The 16,752-nt window shown below is 40.6% G+C and overlaps 1 protein-coding gene across 1 annotated transcript in view; it reads left to right on the top strand.

Annotated features, from left to right (window-relative positions):
* The first annotated feature begins 2,735 nt into the window (after positions 1-2,735).
* Positions 2,736-16,752, top strand: part of EHD4 (EH domain containing 4) — a 33,845-nt gene continuing 19,828 nt past the window's right edge. The window contains exons 1-3 of the mRNA XM_082058498.1: positions 2,736-3,310; positions 10,628-10,804; positions 15,945-16,042. Of these exons, the coding sequence (XP_081914624.1) occupies positions 3,075-3,310; positions 10,628-10,804; positions 15,945-16,042 (511 nt within the window). The 5' untranslated portion in view covers positions 2,736-3,074. The remainder of the gene's footprint in view (positions 3,311-10,627; positions 10,805-15,944; positions 16,043-16,752) is intronic.

Raw genomic sequence — 16,752 nt, forward strand, 5'->3', positions numbered from 1 at the left:
AATAATTGAAGAAGAAATTATGCCTGTTCCAGACCTAGATGTGAACTGCCCCAGGATCCTGGGACCCCTTGAGTTCAGGATTACACTTAAGACCCATCTCTACAAGAACAGACTCAGGCTAATTTATTTTATTAAGCTGGATTTAAACGTTATTGATATGTACCAAAGGTTTAAAGCTTTAAAGTTTTTGAGAATATTACATCTGAAAAGACACAAGAAACACAAGGCAGATCTAAAATTGTATACCTAATATCACTCACCTAAGTCTGATTTTTTTAACTTGCTCTAGAGTATTGCAACTGAAGTTAACAGAACATTAACTTTCAGTTTCCTTTGTTCATCACATTAACATGGCTCCTTTCAAGCAAGCGGTCTGGTTTTTTGACATATGGAATCCTAGGCCTCTATTTATTCTTTTTCTAAATTAGCTTTTATTCAATACTATTGATTTACTTATTAGACATCTTGTATATACAACCCATATTTCCTACAGGCTGCCCTGCTCCTCAGTTCTGCTGTAGTTTCTTTAGTCAAGGAGATCCTGTTGTTGTGGGCCAAAAATGGAAGCCTTACAAATCCTTTTGCCCTCAAGATCGAGGGTCTCCTCATAGGTGGTGCACAGAAACAAAATCCTTCTGTTTACTTAGTTCAGTAAACTCCTTACCTGTGGTGCATACTACAGCAGCCCATACAGCTTCTGTATGGGCTGCATGCCCAGGGTTTACCTCCCATGGAAACGAGAGCAAGGATGGTAGTCATGCTGATGCACGCTGTATCTCATTGCAATACAGGACAGGACGTAGCCAGAGGGCACAGCCAGACCTGGGAATCTGGAAGCACTCCCAGGTTCCCGTATACAGTTACAGCTTTATTGTCTGAAGGGCAAAAATGATCCCACTGACAGCAGGAAGCATCTAGGCAGGAAGCCTGAAGACAAGCACAATGAGGTGTGCAAGTGCAAACACTTCCCTGCCCTTCCTGGCGCTTTCCAGCAGCCATGAAGGGGTCACAGAGAACAATGACCACTTTACCCAGTTTCGAAAAGAGTACAGTGGAACAGAAATAATTATTCGGTATCTCTGACTTCTCTCTATTCAACAAGAATACAGAGAAAAATGCCAGGACTGATCAAAGAAGTGGAACGGCTTCCACACAAGGAGTGAACAGATAAGGAATCTGCAACATAGAGAAAGGACAAGAAGAGTAAAAGGCAGAGAAGAGAGAAATCTATGAAATCTGGGGTGCCCTGTGGGAGGTGAACAGGGAGTGACTGTGCACCTCTCCTCTAACACAAAACGTGGACAGGGTCAGAAAAAACTACCAAGCTGCAAGTTCAAAGTTAAGCAAATGAGGTCGTTCTGCACACAACATGTAATTAAGTCACAGACCTCTTTGCCCCTGATGTTGCTGTTGATAAAAGTTTATGAGTTCATAAAAACTGATGAGCGTATTCACTGGAAAAAATTTAAGGACTGAAAAATACAAAGGCTCCACAGTCCTGCCCTGAATCATCAGTTCCCAGAGGCTAGGAGAGTCTGAGACAGTATTGTACCTGCCCTCCTTCTGTGATGTTCTCCGGTCAGTAAATACCGAATGCACCTCAGATGAGTGGGAAAGCAGTCTCACTCCCAGCTGCAGCACTTCCATCTTCCACAGCTCAGATATTTTTGCAGATAATAAATGATCAGGAGTAGCCAGAACTCCTAAAGATGTGGTGATACAAGACTCATTTAAAAGGGATTATTGAAGTAACATGGAGAAGATGTAAGTAACTGCAAGGATAAATGAATTACCTATGGAATAACCTATGGGGAAAAGTCATGAAAATGAGAGGAATGCAAAGCCAAACTATAAAAAGGGGATTTTAAAAAAATGAGGAAGCCAGTCAGCAAGACCCCACATGAAACGGTATAAAATCTTTAGACTCAGCATGGAAATTGCAACAAAAAAGTTGCAAAACACATGCACAGCCCTAAATAAAATGTGAAGCAAGGAACCAAGAAAAGGCAGAGTGGTTAAATGCTCAGGAGTGAGCATTATTAAAGCCTAACATCTGTTCTTTGAGGAACAGCACAGGGAGGAGGGAGATGGAAATGGCACATCTAAACCTGCTGATGTATTTAGAAAAAGCTGGAGCATATAGGGAAAAGGTAGTATTCAACATGGAAATTAGAAAGAAGAAAGGTACATGGCTAAACACGTGAATCAGTAGATGTGCCGGACCAGCGAAAACAATTAAATGATAAGGCTGTTGCAAAGGAGACAAGGTCGTATGTAACACAAAAGATAAACTTCTAACGTAATGTCTATACACACATTTAGGGGGAAAAAAAAAAAAATCCCCCTTATAATTTTTTTCAACTGGGAGCCCAAACTTTTGTTTTTTAAGGAATGAGTGGGCACAGACAAACTTCTATGTCACAGAAAAAGATATTATTTTTACTGATTTCTTCAATGTTTTAGTGAATATGGTATTGTATTCTATTAAAACCTCTTGTGAAATCAATGGAAAAGGTGATCCTCTCATGTGGCTTAACGCAGTAACAAAACCTAAGGTTAAAACTAATGGCCGTATCTGCTACACTTCCCACATCAAAATTCAGTGTTATACTAAGAATTTTCAGTGCTTAAAATAGTTGCCTAATAACGTAGCTAACCCCCACGGCTCTTAGTCACACACTTCTGTGACATCCAAAGGCAGCAACCATCATCAGGAAAACATGAAAAGCATTTGGGCAATTCTGTGTTCACATCCGAGTTGCTAAAGGGTTTCTAGATTTCATTTCAAGGGCCTCGAACTTTAGCGCGGAAGAGCAGCACAGGTACAATGAGCCTCCAGAGGCGGATTTGTGGCCAAAAACAAAAATTAAAAAAATCCTCTGGCTCTGAAAAATAACCACACCCCACCCCAACGAAACCCTGCACAAACCCACCAGCCACCAAAGGCACGTACGGCCGGGCGAGGCGCGGTGCTGGCACCGCCCCCGCGCCGGCTCAGCCCGCCCGCCCGGGCGGCTGCGTGCGCGGGAGGCGGCGGCGGGCGCAGAGCGCGGCCGGGCGCTGTCGGCGGAGCGATGTTCAGCTGGCTGGGGAAGCAGGGCGGCGGGCGGGAGCGCGGCGGCGGCACCGACGTGGTGCAGACGGTGACCGGGGGGCTGCGGGACCTCTACCTCCGCAAGCTGCTGCCGCTGGAGGAGCACTACCGCTTCCATGACTTCCACTCGCCCGCCTTGGAGGAGGCCGACTTCGAGAACAAGCCCATGGTGCTGCTGGTGGGGCAGTACAGCACCGGCAAGACCACCTTCATACGGTAGGCGCCCCCCGCTGCTGCGCGGTTCCTTCTCCGGAGGCCGCCGCCGCGCCTAGCCCCGCTCGGGGAGAGCCCGCCGGCGCCCTGTCTGCCTCGCCCCCGCCGCCTGCTCGGTAATCCCCGCTCACCTCCTGCTCGGGGCGTTTTGCCGTGCGGTAAATGCCTCCTACGCGCTAACAGCGCGACCCGCGGCGAGCCCTCCCCAGGGGGCAGCAGCCGCCCCGCCTGGCCGCCCCCTACGGCGAGCCGAGCCGAGTCGCGTAGCGGGGAGCGCCCGTCGCGGTGAAGGGCGGATAATGCACAGCAACGGGGACCGCAGGGCCGGCGTCTGGCTGCTCAGAGTCTGGGCGAGTGGTGACAGCCCGGTGGCCGCTGTGCATGTCTCTGCCGAGCTGTGGAGGCTTCTCCGGGTGTGTCCCATGCTGTGTCGAGGATGGGTGCCGCTCCCCAGGCTGTTACATTCTCTGTGACTCTCCTACCAACTTCCTGCTGAAGAGTATTAGCTCGATTTCATGTTCTGCTGAGAACGTGTAACGTCGCTGTCTACTTCCTCTTAACTTTTTTTTGATCTGTCAATTATTTCAAAGGAAAAATAGGTACTTCTCGTTAAAACGGCGTGACTGCGTCGGCTATCACAGACCATTTAACCTTATCTCCTCTCCTTCGTTCCCCAAAGTGGTTTAATGCATAGATTAGATGTGAAGATAAGAGACAAACGTGACAACAGTTTTGGGGCTAAAAAACACATGGTGTCTGGAAAGTCCTCCGTTCCGTTCCCCCCCCCACTCATTTGGTCAATTGCGTTGAACAAGCAATACAGTGATAAGGCAGCTTAACAAGGTTGCTGCTGTTGCACTATTTTCTGTCTGTGCTGCCTGTCATATTGCTTGGTAATTGATTTTAGGAAACTGAAGAGCGCCTCAGGTATTACGAGCTTGTGAATATTTTGCATATATTTGAATGTGTTTGCCCCTCATGTGTCTCTTACAAATCAGCCTAATGGTATATAAAGCTCTGCAAAAGGCACTGAGAGGTCACTTTGATCAAATTTTGACCTACTTATTATATCTGTAGCTCATTATAATGCTTCTGTAAATTTTACAAATGTTTCTATTGCAGTTCCAAAGGTTACTGCAGCTTAGCCATGACAGTTTCCTTTTTACAGTGTGAAAGACCTACCTCCCTTCTTTTCCATTGCTGAGTAGTGTTTACCTTTACTCATCTGAGAGCTCTTCAGATATTTACCGAGTTAATCATGTTTATTTTCTGGTTTTACAACTAGAAGCTTAAAGTCGAACTTGTTTCTTTACCAATTATTTCCCCATTCCTGCAAACAAGGTGGATGGTTTGGGCTTACCTAACATTTCTGCTGATTCATTTTCTTCTTTAAAAGTCCAGCTACCTTGTTAGTCTGTGTATATTTCCAGATACCTAGCTTACCTAGCTTACGGACAGGATGGTGAGAGCATGGGCAATAGGGAGACGGAACGGTCCTAAATACGTATGGACCAGGACCTGTTGTGCCTGTCAGCTGAGTTGCTGTGTCATTTGCAGTTTTCCCATCCTGTGGGAGTTTGCCTCAGATGAGAACACACATTCTTGATTTATGGACATTGAACTTTTTTGTCCTTTACAGTTGCTCATATTTGACTGGAATGCAAGTCAATATTGTACTTAGAAACACTGATATTCCTTGCAGTGCATTGGATGTATTTTTGATGCCATTGCTTTGTGAGTAACTTATCACTTTAACCATAAAATACAGGCAAGAGGGTTGACTGATACTAATGTAGAGTCTGAGAGAAGAAGTATCATTTATTACAGCTATTTCCAGTATTTTTCTTTTTAAGCATTGGGCACTGGTGGTCAAAGATACTCAGACAAATTTGACAGAGATAAAGTTTTCAAACATGTTTTCTCATTAAAATGTCCGACTCAGTGGAGGAGGTGACTCCTACCACGATGTGTCCTTCTTTTCACCCATTTACCTCTTTCTCCTGTCCCCATTTTAGGTAGATTGCAGAGTGCTTTAAGCCCTGTATTAGGCATTGTAGAAGACGGGAATTCACTGTTGAGACCAAATCAGTACTAGAACAGCTGTTGCTGCTTCTAAAGGACCATGGTCTGACCTCACCATGATGAACATTCATTACATCAGTGTTTGCTACAGAATAGATAATAATTGTCTGAACCAGCATGAAAAAATGCTCCATTCAAGACGGACAGCAACTTAGATAATAGTGTCACAGTGACTGTTACTCAAAATCCAATTTAGAGGAGAAAAAGAAAAGCAAAAAAGATAAGTGTGTGCTGAAGGCAAAACTTGGAAGAAAACATGGGAAAATATTATTGTGTCCTGGTCAGCCACAAATAAATTTCCCCTCTAGTAGACTGGATTTCCCATGGAAAAATGTCATACACTCTCAGGATTGTTATAATTCCGGGTTTCTTATGGATAGTTTATCTTAGAATTAAGTTTGACTACATTTTTTTTTCCTGTTAGCCTTTAGACAAGCAAACATTATTTTCAATCTTAATTAAAATTGCTTTTTGTTCCAGATTTCTCCACCTCAAGTTAGGAGACCATACTAGGTCTACTTAAGTGTTTACTAGTAGGTTTATGTGTGAACATAATTTTGTGTAGCTGATCATTTGGGATTTACTTTGATTTAGACATTATCGTGAGAACTTCACATTTTCATACTTCAGACACATCCACATCCACCCAGTTCCTTCCACTGAGTCTTCATGGAAAATACTGATCTAGCAATGACTGAATATCCCTGGGGAGTAAGATATGCAAACAAATGCTTCCAGGTTTCTAACAGCTCTTCTGGTTTTTCACTTGATGCTGTTTATTCTCTTTGCACTTGGAACAATGCAGTGAAACCGGCCAGCTTTGCTGTCTGGGGTGTAGTGTGGTGATATTGTTTTATTTAAGTATCTAACAATGCTGACAACTCAAACAAATACATCCAGGCCCAAATGTTAATACTTGTCTGATTGTTTAAAATGGGGTGGGAGGATGGGTGAGAGCCAAATGCTTATCTTGCATGTGAGCTGCTTAGCCTTACAGCTTCTGTAGTTCTCTCGTTTTTTTCCTGGCTACTTTAGAGAAAGAAGTGGGGAAAAGAGGGACAGGAGAGGAGAATTGTAATGTATGGAAGAGAAAAGAGCTGGTCAGTGCGAGTTTGTAGTTCCTGACCTTTTTTCTTTCCTCCTAACAATGAATTAAACTTCTAGTCTAATAATGTTTAACTTATTTATATTTTCAAAGTGTAAGAGAGTGACCTTTTTTAGAATAACTTATCAAGATGAGGGAAAACAGAAGTAAGTTCCTCAACTTGCCAGGCTGTGCTTTTGCTTTGCTCAGAGGTATTACTCAGAGGTTAAAATGTTAAAACTTCTTCTGTTTAAGTCAGCCAGGGCTGGGTTGTGTGAAAGCACACTTTTGTATGCATAGTATCTGGAGTCTGCAAGGAGTGTGTGATCGCTTTTATGGCAAGATTGGGCTGCATCTAATTCTTCTGGGGGGAAAATGTCCCCCTTCATTTCTTTGGGTCAAAGCTGGAACTTCTTTGTTACTAGCTCTACATGTAAGTTTTATTTTAGTTATTTGGGGCAGAATTCTTACACTAAAGCAAGCACCTGCTAGTTTTGTTGTGTTTAAAAAAAAAAAAAAAAGTGGAGGATTAAGTGCAGCATGTAGTATGGAGATGAGCAAGCAGCCTTTTGAAAGGAGACTTGAGTTTGTCTGTGCATTATACAGTATCCCTGCCACATGCTGCTCCTTCCAGCTCATACGTGTTCGTGCATTAGTGTGGCTTAACTACACCATTTAGATTTCAGATGATTATCAGTATCCAAAACTGCGAGTAATCTTTGCTATCTCTGGAACTTCCTAAACCAGATTCCCATAGTCTGGCTGTAGATCTTGCAAAGGAACATAGATGAGTGTTTATTGGCAAAGCAGAAAGGTTATAGCCCAGGTAAAAACAAAGGGAGAAGAGTCAACAGGATGTCTGTTGTTTGATCTAGATGGTCTTTGGGACATTCACTATTTTTAAGCATTCTTCCTGTGAACCTTTTTGAACTCCCTCTTTGCTGAAAATTCTTGAGAAGGGCATGCAGTTGTAGATACTGAAAATCCAGGTATTTGCCCGTGTTAATATAGCATACTGTAGAAAAACATTTATAGCTTTTCAGTTTACAGAAGACTGCTCATCCCTTTTGTGTGGCTCAGTGAAACTGATATTTTCATGCTGAGAAGTGTGATACAGCTTGTACAGTCTGTGCTCAAGAGCCGGAGTTTATTTTAGTCTGTACTGACTCTTGATGTGCAACTGTGACCCCTCTTAATGGAAAATACCTGCCTTGCGAAATGTTTTCTGTGCCTGTGGAATAGCTGTACCAGGCTCAGCACTGTGGCTATTGGGTGGGACTCAGTATTTGGAAGAATATCTTGCTTTCCTGGATTGTTATCACTACAAAAGCCTGTTTTATTTAAAGCTCCATCTATGACATTAACTTGGAAGTATCATTGCAGTTCAGTAGCACTTTAATCTTGTTTAGTCATTTCAATAAACAGCTAATCCGAATTTGCACTGTTGAGTTCCAAGCGGAAGATGCAGATGTTGGAAATCCTGAAAGGTGCTCCATACTTCCAACTCATTGGAAATTTTGCAAGTGTTATGGGTGTAACAACTTCACAAGCAGGCTATGAGATTTTTTTTAGTCATGTAAAAGACGACCACCACTGAACATCCACAACCATGCCTGGCAGGGTTATGAGCTTCACGATGCATAGCAGGTATCCTGTTATCCTGGAGTTGTCCTATTCTGCATTCAGATCCCATCATGTAGTTTTCTGTGACTTGGGATCTGGGACTTCTCTTGAGTGTGTTTGAGTAGAGTGTTCTTCACTGCTGCTCTGAAAGCTTCTTGTTATGTGTGTTGCCACCTTATGAATTGCTGTCTCTGTCAGCAGAAGTCTGGGAATGACAGTTCATACCAAGGGAAGAACTTAGTGTTGAGTCTCAGAGATCCTTTCTCTTTTAAAAGAGGGGCAGGGAGGAAAAGCAGAATTGAGAGACTTTGAAGTAGAACATTTTATCATGGCAAGTTAAAAACTTTATTTTAGAAACTAAAAGTATAATTGATGTTTCGAAATCAATGATGGATTTATTGGAAAATTGTAGTAGCTCTTTGAGTTAGCCATTGCATCCTGTTTTAGAGGACTCTAGTCTGCAATGGGGTTCTGTGAGGCGGCAGGAACACACTTTTTTTTTTTTTGTTTTGCGTGTTTAGCACTTTGCTATGACATTTGAAAGTTCTGAGTTTCCATGCATAAATTGTTCAACTGCTGAGCTATCAAAAGAATTTTGTCTTCATTTTGATCCATGATCTAATTTGTAAAGCTGCATTGTACACGCTGGCATGTGCAGAGAGGTTTGAGTGCTGGTGTGTTTTGTTTGTTTGTTTTTCTTTTGGAGAGGGGTTAATTTTATTTCCCTGTTACTGCGTATTAGGTACAGCTTATTCTAGAAGTAGAACAAATCGACTTTGGCATGTTCTGGCGTGACTGTTCTTGTGTTCCTTCTTTCCCACAGTTTTTAGCTTTGGCATTTTTTTCATTTGTTTGGCAGCAGAAAGCTGCAGTAAATCTAATGTAAATAACTATTCTATGCTTTAAGCTTCCCAGATCATAGCTTGAGCTGATTTGAGCCAGTTTGCTAAGGTCAGTGGAAAAGGATCTTTGAAATGCATAGTATATATTTAGTTCCTTAAATTCAGCTTCTGTGCGCTGATCTATAAAGTCTGTGAATGGTTGGGTATTTAATTTAAAGACAAACAGAGATTTTTCAGCAAGTACAGATAATTTGTAGAATGTGGGGTTTTTGCAGCAAAAGCAACCTGCAAGTCCTCTCAAATCAATATTGGTTTATGAAATGATAGCAGAATGGGCATAGTGCTGTTGGATTAAGGACCAGAACAGACCTGCTATTCAAAGGATGTTGTTAATATAGATGTGCACAAATCGAACTAGTGCTGTCATTGGATGTAGGATCATGATCTGTGTCTGAAGAATTCGCATTTAAATCCAGCTTCAATTATGTAAAAAGTTAAATTGTAGTTGGTTAAAATTGTGGAGTTTTTTCTAAGAACTCCATGGTGACAATGCAACCCGTGGTATTAATACTTATTAAGTGACTTGACTGGATTGGAGAATTTTAATGCTCTTATAATGTCGAATTACAGCATACTTGAAAATAATTTGGTCTTAGTCTTGAGGTAAACATTTTCAAGATGGTTCTGTTGTGAATGAGGACAATAGCACTCATGATTTAAAGTTAAGCAGGGCTGTCTGGTGCTGTTTTTGAAAAGTGACAGTACCACAGCGTAGTATTGTAAGCTGGAGGCTTGCTTGGTAGACTTGGGGCTTCTCTGCTTCCTTCTTGCCATCCAGGGAGAGATGCAAACAGGCTTTTTCTGTAAATACACGCTCCGGTTCCATTAGGTTTTAGCATTTAAATACGCGCATCCTTCGTTTGAGACCGTGTTGTCTGGAAAGTCAAGACTTGGTCCACTGGGTGTGTGCTGTCTGCATCTCTGAGTGGATTACTCAAAGGGAGGGAGATGCAAGATGGTTTCTGTTGGTAGAGTGCTGCCAGACTTGATACCTCTTGGAAGTACATTACTGTTAGGCTTTAAGTTCTACAAGTCGGACTTAGTTAACAATTACTTTTTGATATGTGGGTCAAAACAAATCCTTTCCACACCCCCAAACAGATGTAACTGTATTGTCTAGTAACAGTGTTATCTCTGTCTGTGGTAAGATGAGTTAAAGTTATTAAAATCATGCTGAGTTCATCAAAGGGTTAGATCTGTCAGCAAACCAACGCTGCTTGTGCTGTTTCACACCGCTCCCTTTTAGTACCAGCAGCACTTGTATAGGCTTGAAAACACACACAAAAGCAGCAATGTCTTGTACTGTAACCCACACCACTGGGATCATTGGTAGAGGCATTTGCTTGGGTGGTTCAGGTGCTGCGGTTGATGGAACACTTCCACCCTGTTTTTGTAAAGAGATTTAATTTATTGTTTTATCTAGTTGTGAAAAACTGGAATTCAATTGTGGTGGTTGTTTTTTTTTTTTTTCCTCTCTACTTAATAGAAATAATGAAATGCAGGAAAAATCGAACTTTATTATTCTAGAGTGTGCCTATCCTTGGGAATTTTCGAGTGAATTACAGGTATTTGTTTTGCTGTAGTTCCCAGTCATTCCATTCAATTTCTTTATGTATTCTCCATCTCTAGATACCTGCTTGAACAAGACTTTCCAGGCATGCGGATTGGTCCAGAGCCCACCACGGATTCTTTTATTGCTGTGATGTACGGAGATTCAGAAGGAAGTGTTCCTGGAAATGCCCTAGTTGTGGATCCTAAGAAGCCATTCCGCAAACTGAGCCGCTTTGGAAATGCTTTCCTGAACAGGTAAGACCTGTTTGCTTGCTGTCTTTTGATTTTTATTTTTGAATTTCTACTTGATACCATCTTCATGCATCAGTGTTTTCTATTAAGTTTTTTCAGCTGTATTTGTTTTGAACAGCATGGAATAAATATTCAAATACAAACAGTAGTGGTGGCAGTTCAAGTGAATTAAAAAACAAAAGGCAATACTAGGTAGGGTAGTACTAACATCGAGTTGTGTACAGTTGGTAAAACTTACGAATACTCCTTACCTTTTTATGTATATTTTTTATGTATTCAGTTATCAGAACAGAAAATCATTGTTCCAGTTCACAGAAAACTGCTGAAATGCTCCACCAGCTAACTTCTTTGTAAGGCATTATGCCAGCTGAAACTCAGGATCAATTTGGGCATAAATCTTCCTGCTCAGTAAAACTGATAGATTAGTACTCTTATCTTTCCCTTTTTTGAATGGTAGTTTTTAATCTTTTCCCTTTGTCTTGTTCCTTTATGCTGGTCTCTGTTCTTGGTATAACTCTTTAAAGTTGTGAATTACTGGGATTTTCAAAAAGTCCCACAAGAATGGAGAATATTTGAATATGCCTTCTGTATAAAGTACATGTTTAGGCTGTTAAGTGTTTAATTTTAAGTAGCTGATCTTCAAGCAGTCCCACAGACCAGAATGATAGCGTTAGCTTCTGGATGGCTGCTGGGTATTTGCAAAAAAGGGGAGAGTTGTTCAGGGACTGAATATTGCCATGGGTAACTTAAGTAGCAGGCTAAATATTTTCAGTTAAAAGTTATTAATAACTTTGCTCACATTGTGTGAGTAATCACCTTGTTTTCTTCCTGTATTTGATGATGGCTTGACATAGAGGCCTAGTTTCGCAAGCCAATTAATCTAAATTGGTTCTCTTTTAACAATAAACTTTCCTGTTTGGCCGATAAACACTGGCATATGTGTTAAAAGTTCATCATGTACAGCCTTATCTCTCACTGTGCTTATTCACAGCAGAAAGTTTATAGCTGCTTATAGTTGCCTTGGCTATCGCTTTGCTGAGATAAGAACATGTACTGTGTGAAGCTGTGGTCAAGTCCTATTTTTAATAATAATTTTGTTGTCCAAGATCCTTTTCTGTGAGATTGTTGGCTAAGTTGTGTCCTCCAGTTCATTATTCTATTTCTTCCTTTGCCCACCATTGTGCCGTCTATGAAAAGTTAATTATATTACACTGCAAATAGTATTTTGTGAAATATTGAAATATTGACACAGAACATGCAGCAATACTAAATGTTTGGATGACTGGGTTACATAATTTTTTTGCTAAATTATCAGTCTAGCTAGTTGTGTCAGGTCCTGAATCTTAGGCAATCAAGATTTTTTGCCATCTAAAAAGATGTACATTCCAAGTAACTGACTAAATTATTCCATTTCTTTTGGTAACTGTGGTATTAGTATAGTGCAGTGCTGTAAACGACCTTATCTTAACCAACATTGACATTTGCTCCTTAGTTTTGCAGTGGAGATCTGGGTACTTATATTCCCCTCACACCAGGCTTCTTCTGCCCCTCTGCTCATATTGCTGCTTCTGTTTTTTCAAAACTGTCAACTAATTTCTCTTTCCTACTTTACATAGCTGAAAATGCCTTGGGCTTTATTTCAGTATCTTTGAGTAAATTCTCTGTGTCATCTTTATTGGCAATAGTACTACATATTTTACTTTGCTCTCTCTCATTTGCCATAGTGGCAGTGACAATGTTTTATACCAAATATTACATTTCTTTACTTCCATTTTAATATTTTTATCTGTACTTCTTTCTTCCCCTCAGCCCCGTTTGCTGTTTTTTTTTTTTTAATGATTTCATAATCCCACTGTTTTGTTTTGTGGAAAAACTTAAGATATTACTTTTACAAGGCTACAGACATTTAGACTGTGAAGTCAAGTGCCCTTTTCATCTAAACACAATATGAAAGGAAATAGCGACTGAGGTAATGGAGAAACTGAAAACAAGAACACAGTAGCACAATCAAGGCTTGTACTTACTAATTACCCATATTGATTTATTGATGTTACCTTGCCTCTTTTTTTTTCCATGATCCTTTCTTATTTCTTCCCCATATCTTACTGCTTGTGATAAATGTCTCTGTAAGGCTCCTGAGTGTAAAATCTTGTCTTATTTCTCCTGTGTACTTTTAAGGAAAGGTGTATGGGGAAGGACACGGGGACAGGACCTAGTGTTCCCTTGGATGCTGGTTAAAGTAAGTGAGGAAAGAATATTGCAGGGTGCCTGAAGATCATGGAGGTAAATTGGTGCTGCTGAGAAGAAACACGTGGTCCTGCTCTATTCTAAGGGATATCTGAATGGACACAAAAAGGAGTATACATTCTTACTAGATTCTTTGAGTCATCCAAAGTTAATCTAAAAAAATAGTAAAATCAACAGATTATTACAAAATTGATGATTTCATTTTTGCAAACAATGTAACTTTTGCGAGGATAGTTTAATATCACTGGTTTTCTTTAACAATAGTTTTATAATAATTGTAGAATCATAGAATAGTCTGGGTTGGAAGGGACCTTCAAAGGTCATCTAGTCCAACCCCCATACAATGAGCAGGGACATCTTCAACTGCATCAGGTTGCTCAGAGCCCCGTTCAGCTTGGCCTTGAATGTTTCCAGGTATGGGGCATTTACCACCTCTCTGGTCAACCTGGACCAGTGTTTCACCACCCTCATTGTAAAAACAATTTTCCTCATGTCTAATCTGAATCTCCCTCTTTTAGTTTAAAACCATTACCCCTTGTCCTGTCGTAACAGCCCCTGCTAAAAAGTCTGTCCGCTTCTTTCTTACAGGTCCTTTTAAGTCCTGAAAGGACGCAATAAAGTCTCCCCAGAGCCTTCTCCTGGCTGAACAAATGCAAGTTTTTCATTAAAAACATGTCAGTATTGGGGGTTTAATGTGTCACAAACAGTTACAGTAATCTCATTCACACAACTATTTTTATAAAGCTTTTTTTTGGCGAATGTCTGTTGTCATTAAGGTAGACAGTATGTATTTTTGTTTTTCATGAGGCAGAACTGAAAAATCATACAGGCCATGTAAGAAATAGTAGCTCAGAACCAGATTTCAAAGTCGAAAAGAGATATTCTTATACAATTAGCCTTACAGTTTTAAGTTGTCTGTAATATTAGTTACCAAGATTTTTAACCCTTCTGTAGTCTTTAGTTTATGGATATATTCTAAAAGCTACAGTCATTAATTCTGAGTTGATCCTTCTAGTTCATGTACACTTCTAGTTCCTATATACTTTCCTTTTCACTTTGCCACTAATGACTGCTGCGAAGACTGCAATGTCTTTCAGTTTCTGAGGCCTGTAGATCTATATTTTTTGCTCAGCCTTTTCCAGCTGTCCCAGTTTGGGTGGTGCCTAAGTCGAGATACTGCCATATTTATTGTTCAGCTGAAATAATGGTGCCTGTTGTCTTGTAAGATAGGCCTAGAAACATCTCAGTGATACTAAGGAGGTGCTGGGCTTTTTAAAGTGAAATAATGATTAAAAAAATTCAGCCTTTACAATGTTCCAAACCTGTGAAAGCTACTTCATGTTATATATACTAGTGATGTAAATTTTTGTAATGATTGATGTGGTCAAATGTATTTTCTTTGTCACTTATTCACATGTGCTATGCATCTACAAAATGTGAGTTTTTTGCTTTAATGTAGTGTTTCATTTAGGTTTTGGAAAGTTCAAAAAATGTTATTTTATTCAATATTACCTCACTGCTCAAAAGCATCTTCTAAGCTTGTAGAAAATTAGCCTTAATGGAAAAGTTTCATCCAGGATATGTGATATTTTCTACACCTGATGTTCCACAAAAAAAAAAAAGGGTATTGTGGTTTACATACCCTAGGGTTATATCAGCTGCTGTTTCCTTATCCTCTCCTGGGTTTCGGGAAGGGGCATGGCTGATGCTGCTGCTTCTGTCCTACCCAAGAAGGGATGCTTTGTGCCTTTGTTACAGACTCGTTATTTACAAGGTCAAGTGAGGTGTAAGCATTTTTTTTTCTTCCTAATTTCTTTTTAATCATCTGGATCATTATCTGTCCAACAGTAGCTTCCAAATTTTAATATATCTTACATTTTGTATCTAGTATTTGACTGCCAGAACTCTTCCTAACTCAGATTTATCTTTGGTCTTAAAGTTCTTGTTTGTCCTTGGCACAGTTAAAATTTGCTTGTCGGCGGGACCCTATTTCTCGAGATGGCGTGCCTCCTGAAGTGATGGGTTAAGGCAGGGCAACCATCTTACAGCCTGAGCCTGCAATGCAGGCCTATGCCGGGCTGCCTCCCGGAGAAGGGCCCCTGAGCTCCTCAGCTTCTCAGGAGCAGGGTGGGTTACGCTGAGTGTGTTAGTACAGTCTTCAGCTGCCACCCGATAAGAAGATTAAACTCTTATGCAGATCTGTTAAAGGCAGTTTATGATGAAGGGAAGTTCTTCAGTCATGAACTGTCCCAGAAGCATCAGAGTAGTTTGGATTTAACACATGAAGTATTCTGCACAACTCTCAAAGGCCCCGTGAATTATTTATTTTTCATAATACCACCATTGAATTCGTCTCCCATTGCAGAGGCAGGAGGTTATTGTTTAGTGCCTGCTGTGTGTAATTTGAACTCTTGATTCTGGCAGCGTGAAGGCTTTTGCTCGCTTTGTGTGAGAAATACTGTTGTTTTTCAGTCCTTTGCAAGCCCCACCTAAGGAGGGTGGTGGGTTAGAGACGGGGACTGCTCAAACACGGCTGGAGGAGCTGAGAGGCTGACTTGCCAGTAACTGGAATATAAACATATTGTCATTATGGCTTTCTACCTGCTTCCCTTTTCTTTTGAATCTCTTTGAATTTGGGCAGAATTTGGAGTACATGAAGGATTGTTTCTTGTATATACTAATTTTAGTCCTTAGACATACAGTTTTACGAGGTTTTCCTGTGTTTTCTTTTTTTGAGAAGCTGTCTGTTTACATTTAATTTTCTTAAACATGTATGGTTGCCAAACATAAGACACCTTGAGTCTTTCTAAAAGCAGATAAATAAAGGGGAGCTGTCAAGGGACAAACTACAAATGAGCTAGAGCTATTGTTAACATTTTTCTCTCCTTTCCTGCAGGTTCATGTGCTCTCAGTTACCTAACCAGGTACTGAAAAGCATCAGTATCATCGACAGCCCTGGCATTCTCTCTGGAGAGAAGCAGCGCATCAGCAGAGGTGAGTTGCAGGACTTGAAAATAACCAAGCTCACCAACTACTTTTGCTGGACTGGACAGGTCATCATCCTGATGTGCTGGGGACCTGTTTCAGTGCTTTTGAGTGGCAGTGAGTCCCAAACTCTCCTATTACAACGCCTGTTAAACCCATGCTTTAAGTCTGGAAGTACTGTTTGGAATTTTTTCTCTTTAAAACTAGTGGGGTTGGGATTTCTATCATCCTGCTGCTATGGCTGCAAATGACTATGGTTGCACGGTCTAAGTAGTGCTTTGGCACTCCTGAGAAAAAGCCTTATTTCTTGATTTTAATTGCTTTCCACAAAGTAATAATGAATAGACTCGTATTCTATTGAAGTTCATGAGTGAAGAAATGTTTCATAATAGCTATAGCTCTTCAAGCTGGTCGTGTTTAAAAACTGAGTGGTTTGGGCTGTAAGTAAAGTATTTAGCTGCTAGTTTTGCTTCTTAAGGTTGCTCAGTCATGTCATAATATAATTTTCAGTCGAAAGACTTAAGGTAGCAGGAGGAGGAAGGAATTAGATTTTTTTTTTTCAATAAAATGAAAATTCTGTGAAGAACTGAACCCTGTTTTTAAAATGTTTAAGAGATTAGCCTGTCTTTGAGTAAATAGTAAAACAAACCAGCATGATGTAAATAACTTTCTTTCTTGTTTTCTTCAGCTGCATTTAAGTGCCTGTCAGAGGTTTCTGT

Source organism: Streptopelia decaocto (assembly GCF_964273445.1).
Source record: "Streptopelia decaocto genome assembly, chromosome: 7".
In the NCBI taxonomy this organism is placed as follows: Eukaryota; Metazoa; Chordata; class Aves; order Columbiformes; family Columbidae; genus Streptopelia; species Streptopelia decaocto.